At 38.1% G+C, this 12,133-nt stretch overlaps 1 protein-coding gene across 5 annotated transcripts in view; it reads left to right on the top strand.

The window, feature by feature from the left end:
• TOP2B (DNA topoisomerase II beta) overlaps positions 1-12,133 on the top strand; it is a 42,112-nt gene that overhangs the window by 2,532 nt on the left and 27,447 nt on the right. For all 5 annotated transcript variants that reach the window (XM_053410528.1, XM_053410526.1, XM_053410527.1 and 2 more), the window contains exons 2-8: positions 4,843-5,013; positions 5,256-5,346; positions 7,820-7,883; positions 9,641-9,786; positions 10,078-10,175; positions 11,628-11,840; positions 11,921-12,094. In XM_053410528.1, coding sequence (XP_053266503.1) covers positions 4,843-5,013; positions 5,256-5,346; positions 7,820-7,883; positions 9,641-9,786; positions 10,078-10,175; positions 11,628-11,840; positions 11,921-12,094 — 957 coding nt within the window. The remainder of the gene's footprint in view (positions 1-4,842; positions 5,014-5,255; positions 5,347-7,819; positions 7,884-9,640; positions 9,787-10,077; positions 10,176-11,627; positions 11,841-11,920; positions 12,095-12,133) is intronic.

The following is a 12,133-nucleotide window of genomic DNA, read 5'->3' as shown; positions in this document are numbered from 1 at the left end:
GAGTTAGGATCCTTAAATGGAACTCCCCCCCCCCAATTGTGTATACCCGTTAAATATGTTTTGATATTAGTGTAATAACTTAATTACATTTTTTTTAAAAAAAATAAGTTATACCCTCAAAACTTTTCTGAATAAATTGCGGAAGTTAAGTAAACTGTTTCTTTTCAATAAATATTAAAGTTAAAACTGGAAATGATTCACAGTGATTTTCCCCATTGTGAGTACTGGATGTAATGATCTATATCTCCAAGGGGAGGTATCTGCTCTAATCTATTTTATCTTTGCCAAGGGGGTTACAATTTACAGTGTATTAAAGAAGTTGGGGAGAGTGTATCTGTAAAAGGAATATACAGACCTTAAGTACTTTAACTTTACGTACATAAACTTTAGCTTTTCTAGCCGAACTTTTTTGTCATAACAAAAACCCCCTAAGCAAGAGATTGGTACACAGCTAGAGGTTTTATTGTGCTTCCTGTGCAAGACCTCATTTTCTGCACTCTCACGTTGAATGTTTCTGCACATCATGCCAGTAATACATCTTGGAATAGCACATTCCTAGAATACAGAACCAGAGCAAATACGCATATAGTCATGGTAGATTTGATCCATGCGGCCTCTTATAGAAGGGAAAGGGAAAAAAGAAATGTAAACGAAATATTAAGACTTCATCCATTTTTGCTCAGAGTTTAAAAGAATGAAATAATTGGCTTGTATGTATGTATGTATGTAGCACTAAAACTTGGTTTGCTCCCCTCCCACATGGCCTGATGGAATTCTGTACAAGTTTTGCTTTCCACAAATCTTGGCTTGTTAATGTAGCAGCCAAATAGGCAATGATTTAAAACAAATTTCGATTTATCAAGCCAGCTTCATGACGGGTTTGAAATTGTTTTGTTTAGAAACCTATCAGTATTTATTTTAAACCATGATACTTAGTCCAGATACCTAAAAGCCAGGTTGCATGGAAACTTAAAGTAAACACTAAAAATCTCATGGGGCGTGCATGTGTCTTCAGGCTTTTTACATGTGTACTATCCATCTATCCATATTTTGCTGGCCATACATTTGCTTGCTTGAAATCACACTGACATTCGAAAAGCTTGTATCTATTACTATGCTCAAGTTATACATACAAACAATACAGCTGACATGCAGACCAAGTCCAAAACTGCATTTAATTTATGAAGTGGTGGAACAAATGCAGCCTTAATTCTCAGAGCTACTGGCAGCTGAAGATGGACTAATACTTTCTTCTTGCAAGCATATATAACAGGTGACATCTGTGCCCAAAGAGATGTATAGGGCTGCAAATATTTAAATGTTTCCATCTGTGATTGGTTGTTGATCAAGGAGATAATACAGAGAATGTGTAACTTAAAGCTGAGAACCTGATCTGGACCATCTGTTCCATAGTTTTGTAAAATAATGTGGTTCGTGTGTACGTTAAGGAACATCACTTTAAGATATTACAAGACAGCTTCTCTTCTGATGGAGTTGTAAAGTGTTTGAATCATGAACATCAGAATATTTTATACCCTATGTACTTATGACCTTAAAGAAATCTCATTTATTAGGAACTAATAAAAGGTGGTGTCAGCGCTGCCCAAGGTCCCAGCTCACACAAGACCAACGCTGCTTCTTGCTCAAGTTCAAAAGTCTTTATTGAAGTTCAGTCTCATTTCCAGACGTGCAGCGCGCAACGCTACATCTATCCGTCAGATCATAGAAGTCCCATCTGAATCTCCGCCCCCCTGACACCAGCTTAAGATTCTAGCTTTACTCCACCTCTTCCTCTGTTCCTTCTTTCTCTGGGTCCTTCTGCTAGTCGGAGTCTCTGCCCTCCGAGATTCTTCTGACGCTGATTCTCCCGACTCCTCCTCCCCCCTCTTTCGGGCTTTAGGACCTGGCTCCCAATCCGGGTTTTCTGCTGTCCCGCGCTCCTCCACATTTGAACTTGGCGCGCGCGCGCAGCCTCCCACTTTCCTTCTGACCGTTACACTTGTGTCACTGCTCCCCCTTTCGGGGAGGCTAGCTGGACCTGCCCTTCCCTCCGTCTCCCCACTCCCCGATGGAGGAGACGCTGGTCCTGACTCCCATGCCTCTTCTTTTCCTGAGCCTCTGACAGGTGGTTTCTTTAAAGGTAATGATAAGTGTCTCATAATTTGGGAACAAACCAACTATTCTGTCAACTTATGAGTAGAAGCCTTTCCTGTCCTCAAGCCAATTTAACACATTTAACATCTTGGATCTATGAATGCTGACTTAGGAGTAAGTCCCAAGTCATAGGATTGCAACCTTAGCCTTTGTGAATTAAAACCCAACATTACCATTAGTACTGTACTCATTGGTTTGGTGTGTTTTTTTAAAGTGCTATTTTGGTGTTCTCAGACAATGAGAAGTAGGAAAAGTGAGGCAGCAGCTGTAGTTCATTTTAAAAAAATTTAAACCTCATAGTAGAGACTTCAGTGCAGTTTAAAATATATCTTTGACCACACCTCCAAGAAATAGTTGAAAAAGGCACAATGCTTTAAAGGCACAAGAGCTTTGTCTGATCTGGAATCTCACAAGACTGCTGAAATAATACGTTGCATATCTGTCTAAAACATAATAGGAGTTTGCCATTACAGAGTGTTTTACAACCTTGGAACAACAATAAGACTGGCCGTATTCACATACCACTTGGAATTCTGGTTAAGCTTAACTGTGACTTAAAATGCAGCATGCTGGTGCGCAGGGAGAAAATCACAGCTGCTTCACTCCTTCTGTGGTGCTGCAGCATTATGGGAGCCTAACCATGGTTTGTATTGGAGTTCTGTCTGAAGCTGGGCTTGTGGTTTCTCTCTCCCCCACCCTCCCCGTAATCCATGAGGTATGAGCTTGGTTACAGCTTCTGCTTCAGGAGTGAGACAAATCACACTTCTGAGTTCAGACTACACTAAGGCAAACCATGGCTTAGCTCTTATGAACAGAGCAGCAGGAATAGGAGGAGTGCAGCGACCATGATTCTCTGTGTGGTTCACCTTTAAACTATAGTTAAGCAGTACTGCGCTGCCCTGGTGTCGGTGTTCCATTGCGCCAGAAGCGACTTAGTCATGCTGGCCACATGACCCGAAGAGCTTTCTGTGAAAGTGGACAAATGCTGGCTCCCTCGGCCTGTAAAGCGAGATTAGCGTAGCAACCCCAGAGTCGTTCGCAACTGGACTTAACTGTCAGGGGTCCCTTTACCTTTACCTTACTCTAGTTTAAAGTGAGATGTAGGCCAGAGTTTCTGGTCCTGTCACATTTTTAAATCCTTCAGATGTGCTATTCTGTGTACATATATCATTCATGCATACATCATTTCATTTGTATGTCCCCTTTCCATAGTTAACACATTGCTCAAAGGTGGCTTACAATATAAAAAAAACCTTAATTACAATCATAGAAGTCATAAAGAATGTTTAAAAAAATCAAAAAGTACCCAACCAGATTAAATAATTTCCACATAAATCATAATAAGATTTAAAATAAAGATATAAAATAGCAACCCCCCCCCAAAAAAAACCTTCCCTGAAACATACCTCAGCCAAAGAGTCTGCTCAGCAGCCTCAACTTTTGTAGCTGGAGTCAGTCAGGGCCCTGCTCACCCAAGCCTGGAGGAAAAAGGCCTGCAAGGCCTTCCATGAGTCACAGCCAAGATGGTATAGTAGCCATATGTGTGTGTTGGGGAAGAGATCATGTGAGGAGAACAACTTCTTAGCATTTTTAGGCCATGGACTGCTCTAAAGCAGGTATGAGAAACCTGTGGTCTACCATAGGTTGCTGAAATGCAACTCATGTTATCTCTGATGTTTGGTAATGTTGGCACAGTCCCCCACCCCCAGTTCTGAAGGTAGCTAGCACTTTGAATTAGGTTCCAGTGCTACTTTTTCAGTGGGGTTGCTGGTGTTGCTGTTGTTATTCATGTCACGTATATACCACTTTATATTTTAAAGGGGGGGAAATCTAAAGCTGTTTACAATACTTTAAAACATCAAATAAACTGGGTGTGGGGGATGAACCATGTACTCATTGCAAAAAAAAGTGGGATTTAAATGCAATAAATAAGCTCTTCGGCTTACCTGCTTAAGAAAGCCAGGTGGAGATGTCAGTTGCCAACCTGCAATCGGACCTGCACCAGTTGCAAAACGCGCTTTGAGCATGGCTAATTTCAAACACTGCTTCAGAGATAAAGCTAAACCACAATTTTGCCCTGAGCCTTTTAGGTGTCACAGGCCTACATGTTCCTTCCTCTCCGTTGTTCTCTCCCTAGTTTGTGACAACCAGGTGCTGCTTTGGGTTAAATATCAAAATATACATTTTGCTACCAACTGGGAGCCTGCGGAGTATGGAGTGTGTGAGCTGAAGGCTCAATTCACCTAGTGCCAAACCATGGTTTGGTGTTAAACTTTGAACCAACCCTATATGACACTTTCCCTCCCTTTTAAAAGTGAGGGCACTTTAAACATTTTGCATTATGGTGTGTTGATGTTTCCTGTATAGAGGGGGTGGAGAGAAATCTTTAACATGACCTAGTAGAAAGTGCAGAAGGTAATAGGTCAGATAAATTCCTATATTATTTAAAAAAACCTCTTCTATAAAAGCCAACAATATGGAGGCATGTCCTCTATGCATCAAGAAAGTTCCCTCTTGGTTTGTATCTTTTCCCCTAGTGGCAACAAACATTGCTACTAGCCCAAAGTCTTTGCACAATGAAGAATTAGAAAGTCGTTATTTTATTCATGGAAATGGTTCTTACTTGCTGTTGTAGAACAGTTGGGATGAATCTGTGTAGTTTGGTTACCTTTCCTCCTTTTATTTCAGACACTTTTTGATAATCAGAATAATGCTTCAAAAAAGGAAGAACCTGAACACATGAATAAGAATGATTCAAAGAAGATGTCTGTTGAGAGAGTTTATCAGAAAAAGACTCAGCTTGAGCATATTCTCCTCCGTCCTGATACATACATTGGTTCAGTGGAACCTGTAACTCAGGTAATTTTTATTTTTCTCTTTATTTAAAACAAGTATTTATATTGTAACTGAAGGTATCAAGCAATGTTTCTGTGTGGTTTCCCCCCCTATGTCAGTCCAAATGTATGGGAGGGATACGGAGAAAAAACAGTCCTGAGAATTAAAAATAAATATGATCTGTGAATATTTAAAGTCATAGCAGTAAATATTTATTTTAAAGTTCAGTAAAGTAAACTCTTGTTTTTGTGTGTTTGTGTGTGTAGCTGATGTGGGTGTTTGATGAAGATATAGGAATGAATTGTAGAGAGATTACCTATGTACCTGGCTTATACAAGATCTTCGATGAAATTCTTGGTAAGTGTTTATAATTGTGATATTCTGCCATCCTCAGCATTTTCAAAGTGCTTACAATGGAATAATTTAGGAGAGTTTAGAACTGGCAAAAACATGTTAGTAATCAGCCACGATAAAGAGTAAAAATAGATTGTGGGATTGCATGCTCCCTTCTTTCAGGGTCATATGCTTACAAATTCCCTCCATTCAACCCCTGCTGCTCTTAACTATGACTTGGGCTTATAGTAATTTTGAACTGATTAATGTTCAGTGTGTATTTCCAGTCCAGAACTTGCAAAGATCCAAATGGTACATAAGGAGTGCAGTCAGTTCAGAGTTAACCATAGTAGATTTTGAGGAACTCAACATTGTAAGGGACCTCTACGGTCATCTGGTATAACCTCTTGCTGATTCAAGAAACTCACCACTGCATAACATCGTACCATTGTTAAGGGTGGAGGGGAATGGGAGACCAACAAACAAACCTACAGCTTATTCCCTGTCTCCTAATCATAATTATAATGGCCATGTACCATCACAGCAACCTAAAATTCCTTTAATTTTATGTGGCGCACTATAACTATGCATTGGTGAGGTTTTCAGTTTTACATTTTGTATGATCAAGGATTATGGCGGCATTGGGAACACCATAACTGAGGCTCACAAATAAATCAACACAAGTTATTAGCTCATAAAGTATTTTACCAGCCTCCTATTCGCCCATGTCCAGGTTGATTGTCTGTGAACCTAAGAAGATAAAAATGCCAACTTTTGTAAAGATTCCTTACCCTGGTCATCTGAAGATAAATATTATTTGCCACAGGTGACTAGTGAGTGGATATTTACAAGCTTGCAATAATTTTACATCAGGAATCTAGCTCAATAGTAACTTCAGCGAAAGTACTACTGTACCATCACCAATATCATGTACAATTTTATTTATTTTGTTGTCATTTCATATTAGCTATTGGCACATGCTTGCTAAAATATTCAAGCATATTAAAAAGCTGGGAAATTGTCAACCTGATCCTCTGAATCATAATACTTGATTTTAGACCATTTTATTCATCTGAGAGCCTTTAGTACCGCCCCCCCGTAGTATAACTAAATAGGACTGAGATGTCTGACAACTTTTTCTGTTAAAATAAATGGTCTATGAAGTTTAATGGCACAGAAGTATTCAGTAACCAAAGTATGGCTGGTTCTTTAATCATGCTATTCCACACAATTTACTAAATTGCAAGTAGAGTCACCACATTTTATTAGCAGGTTCTTACACATTTCATAGCTCTTTTGCAGGCAGAATTTCAACAGGAATTTCCTAGCATAAAGATGCATTATTAGAATAAGTTTCGCAAATTGAATTAGACTGTTGTGCAGCTGTTAAAAACAAAGGAGCACTGTCAAATTGGCTGATAATTTCCCCCTTAGTCTCATTTTTAAAACATGATTTGTCCACATTAGGCCAAATTCATAATATTTAGTTCAGTAAAGTGATTTTGTTTTAGAGGGCCAGAGTACTGTTTTAATGATTTCGGGGAATTAAATTAAAATTTAATATTGCCAGATCTAATAGAGGCAGGAAAGGATTATACATGTGTGTATGATGTCCTGTCACATGGAAAACTTTGTAATCATGTAACTAAAACTACATGTCAGACTACTGAGATTCCAGTACTATAACCACTTAGTTAGGAGTGTGCCTCATTGAAATCAATGGAGCTTACTTCTGAATAGATGTATATGGGTAGTACTGAACAGGATAATTCAGCTTATATCCTTCTTTGCTGTCCTAGAAACAAGGCACAGCTGCTAATAGGGGAGGTGAAAGGGAGAAGCAATTAAGAAATGCAGCATTAAATCACAATGAAAAATAGTGGAAACAGCAACAGCAAAAAATTAAAACAAAATGTATGTGTCACAATGGCATTCTTCACGTCATAATGCCTTTAAGAACTAGGTAAACTAACTAGAAGTGCGTTGTAGTGTATTTTGTGACTAATATTTCTTAAGGTGAATTAACTGGTACGTTTGAGTAGCCTTTTACTGATTTACTCTTATTCCTGGGAACATCATCCATGAATTCGGGACTCACAGATTTCTCTTCTAGATTTGTGAGCTCCAGCATTTCAGTTGCCAGGGATCACATCACATTGGGGAGACATGCTTATCTTGAAAAACTGGTGCTGGCATAATGCGTGAACTATCCATTGGCATTATGTTTTATATTGAAAAAGTAGAAAAACTAAAAGAATAAAGTTGGGGCCATTGACATCAGAATGAAATAAGAGTGCAGTGATAAGTAACATACTAGAAAGGTCTGAATGAACTCAGTGGACTGTTTCAGGAAGATCATATGATGTGTTAAAATTTCTCAGAGGCATAGCATGTGTTGCATGTGAATACAAAAATATTTAGCTAGTTGAAGTTGGTTGGATATTTAACTAGGTAAAGTTTTTTTTACTGCCACTAAGAAATGTTTATTCATTTTCAGTAAATGCAGCAGACAATAAACAGAGGGATAAGAATATGACATGTATTAAAATATCAATTGATCCGTAAGTAAACTTCTTTTTCTAATTTACCTGAGAAAAGAGCATTCTTTTTTTTTGTACCTGACATGTTTAAGTAAAATTTGGCTTGCATTATTTAGAGTACTTAGAGTGAAGGAATGTTAAAATACATATTCATAGAAAAGGCAGTTAAAATAGTGGGGAGAATTTTGAATGTCATAGCAGGAAGACATTTTGAATGTTAAGTCTGCAGTAGGCAATTGCCCCTGTTTTTATGGATGTGATATAAAACTGAGTACATTTTTAAGAGATTACTTCATTGAGAACTCAACATATGCAGATTTTCATTTGTGCGAACAGTTTTGTTTTTTCAAAGCAGAAAACATTCATGTGACACCAAAGGGGCATTTCCACTAGCAGAAAGCATTTTTCCATGGAAGGGGTCTTCACTTGGTGGAACAGCAATACATGATAAAAGTGACCCCAGTTCAGAACTGTTCTTGTGTAAGACTTCTCACAAGCTTATTCTTGGGTCTGTTCACTGCTTGCTACAGTTTATAGCCTACAGCCTGTGTTTTCCTTCATTCATTTTTATATTGTGCAAATCTTAAGACAACCCTGGTTACTTTGGCACTGCGCTTTCAGAATTTGTGCTTTAGCCCAAATACATTGTTTCTTTCTGCTCATAGTTCTTTGTTTCCATCTTATAGTATGTATATACAGTTGTACCTTGGAAGTTGAACGGAATCCTTTCTGGAAGTCTGTTCAACTTCCAAAACGTTCAAAAACCAAAGTGCTGCTGCTGCTGCTGCTTCTTTAAATTCAATCTTTATTGGCTTATAATCAAAACAGACAAACAGTGGGTGGGGTGGGGGGGACAAACAAAGCACATAACTCGCAAAAAAGAAAGAAAAGAAAACAGTACAATGTGAAAACACAAACACATTTCAGCCATCGACTTACGATGTGGTGTGGGTTCTTTGTTTCCTTGTTACCTGCTTCTTTTTTCAATAAACTTAACCTGTATTATATCTTATTTGTGTTCTTTATACCTTATGCAATTCCGAGAGTTATTCAAAGCATTCTGAAGTTTTAATATGGGGAAAATGTTCTTTTAAATATTGCCTATAGATCTTCCATTTCGTTTTAAACTTTTGGGTTGTTCTATCCCTGATCTTTTCCATCATATTCACTAGTTCCATATATTCAAGTAGTTTAACTTGCCACTCCTCTTTTGATGGAATTTTATCTCCTTTCCACCCCTTGGCAATCCAAAAACCAAAGCGCAGCTTCTGATTGACTGCAGGAAGCTCCTGCAGTCAATCGGAACCCCCATCAGACATTCGGTTTCCAAAACAATGTTCGAAAACCGGAACACTCACTTCCGGGTTTTGATCGTTCGGGAGCCGATTTGTTCAGGAGCCAAGGCGTTCGAGATCGAAGGTATGACTGTAAAGTATTTTGAGGCTACAGTCAATGTGAAAACTGAGTAAGGTTGGGTTAAGGATGGCTTTGTATTTGTGAAATCCATGAGTTACACTTCTATCTTTTGCCTGAACGGTGCCCTGAAACCTGAGCTTTCTTTTTTCTTTTCTTTTTTAAAGTAAGGTTATGGGGGGAAATGTATAGATACCTTTTCTGTGAAAAGAAATTGAGTACAGTGTGATCATTACTCACTTTTCCTGGTACAGAGGAATTCTCCCTGTTGCTATTAGACAGCAACAGTGTGTGTATAAGTATATGCAAATTCAACATTGTGTGACAAAATATTTTTTTGACACAATATTTATTTACATCTCCAGTGAATCAAATATTATAAGTATCTGGAATAATGGAAAAGGCATTCCAGTCGTGGAACACAAGGTAGAAAAGATGTATGTTCCTGCCTTAATCTTTGGACAGCTGTTAACTTCCAGCAATTATGATGATGATGAGAAAAAAGTTACAGGTAAACATTTTGTTCAGGACCTATTAGAGGACTAATACTAATTTGTTGTCATCATTTTGTAATGATTGGTTTATTTTTGATAGAAGGGAAATACTTTGGTTGGCAATAAAGTATATGCAAGATTTAATTTGACATTCCTCTATCTGACAGTTCCTAGTCCTTCATTAATACATAATGTGTATACTTACTGGAATCCCTTGTGCACAGTTAGTATCATTAGGAAATGTTTAGTAGGACAAGGAAAATTTTGGGATAAATTGTTTTCTAAATGTTTTTCCATTGTTTTTTCAGGTGGTCGTAATGGCTATGGTGCAAAACTTTGTAATATATTCAGTACAAAGTTTACAGTTGAAACTGCTTGCAAGGAGTACAAACACAGCTTTAAACAGGTATGATGGTTTCCCTTTAATTCTTTGGACTTACCCTCTTTGGTTGAAAAAAAATCCCCTTTTTAAAAGCTTTATATTGCACAAAATATATCCATTTGTAATTCTTGTGAAAATACCAATTAGCTCAATAAGATGGTCCATTTGCATCTTAAGGATATTTGTCTTGTTTGAAAAAGTCGTAACATATAACTATAGAAACGTGTATGATTCTCCTTAATTGTCTTAACCCTAGTGGAGAACTAACAAAAACTACTATTGTGTCATCTTTTTCAGTGCATTCAGTTTCTGGTCAGTGTGCGTGTAAATTGATTTATCTTCTTATAAGAAGGTGGTTGGCCTGGTTTAGGAAAATATTCTTCACTGCTGTTGTTCATAGCTGTCAACTTTTCCCTTTTCTTGTGAGGAATCCTATGCAGGATAAGGGAATTTCCCTTAAAAAAAAAAAGGGAAAAGTTGACAGCTATGGCTACTGTTACCATATCTTTTGAGGTAAAATGGAGCCTCATTTCTAGCCTTCCCAATATGGCATCAGCATGTATTGTTTTTTCACCTAAAAGCTGCTGTTACAGATATGTTGCAGCATAGGATGAAAATGTTTAACTGAACTATCTATTTTGTAATTTATGAACTTCTATGAATTCACATTTGTGGGTGGCACTTGCAGGTGGCGCTGTGGTGTAAACCACTGAGCCTTGGGCTTGCCGATCAGAACGTCGGCGGTTCGAATCCCCACAATGGGGTGAGCTCCCGTTGTTTGGTCCCAGATCCTGCCAACCTAGCAGTTCGAAAGCCCGTCAAAGTGCAAGTAGATAAATAGGTACCGCCCTGGCGGGAAAGTAAACGGCGTTTCCCTGCGCTGCTCTGGTTTCTCCAGGAGCGGGTTAGTCATGCTGGCCACGTGACCTGGAAAAACTGTCTGTGGACAAACGCCGGCTCCCTCGGCCAGTAAAGCGAGATGAGCGCCACAACCCCAGAGTCGTTCACGACTGGACTTAACTGCCAGGGGTCCTTTTTTATGTATTAACTCTAGGAAATTTTCAAGGAAAATTTAAAAACGAATATTGTTCGGAAATTATGTTGACTTCCACTGCTAGCATTTCTGTAGGGTTAGCAAACATTTAAAATAATTTTGTGATTTATTTAATTTTGGAGTCACTCCATAATCATTCTGAATCAATGATGCAGTGGCCCACAATCAAGTTATTTGGTTGCAGTATCAATTATGACATGGGAAATACTTATGTTATACTTGCCATGTTGTTGCTTATAATCATGTTGGGGTGGTATTTATTTTATTTTTGAAGGACAAAGTTTAAACTCTTCGTACTGCCGTTGAATACAGATTTAACATACCTGCAAATCAACATTCTTCTATGCACCATTTTTGGTAGAATATAGAAAGATTGCTATTGACATGTACTCCCTCTCTCTTTCTCTCATTTTTAAACAAAGACTTGGATGAACAATATGATGAAGACTTCTGATGCCAAAATAAAACATTTTGAAGGCGATGACTACACATGTGTCACATTCCAACCAGATCTTGCTAAATTTAAGATGGAGAAACTTGACAAAGATACTGTGGCCCTTATGACAAGAAGAGCTTATGATTTGGCAGGAGCATGTAAAGGGGTCAAAGTTATGTTTAATGGAAAGAAACTACCTGTAAGAGGCTTAGTAAATTATTTCCATAATTGTATTTGTGTGCTTTAAAACAGTAAGTAATTAATTTTGTAAAATCACAGGTGAATGGTTTTCGTAGTTACGTTGATCTTTACGTAAAAGACAAGTTGGATGAAACTGGAGTTGCTCTGAAAGTTATCCATGAACTTGCAAATGAACGCTGGGATGTATGTCTCACTTTAAGTGAGAAAGGATTTCAGCAAATTAGCTTTGTGAACAGTATTGCTACCACAAAGGTGAGTTGTTTTACATAATTTACAGTGGTTGAACTGGTA

The sequence above is a fragment of the Podarcis raffonei genome, chromosome 12 (genome assembly GCF_027172205.1).
Source record: "Podarcis raffonei isolate rPodRaf1 chromosome 12, rPodRaf1.pri, whole genome shotgun sequence".
NCBI lineage: Eukaryota > Metazoa > Chordata > Lepidosauria > Squamata > Lacertidae > Podarcis > Podarcis raffonei.
This window is presented reverse-complemented; position numbering and strand designations above follow the sequence as displayed.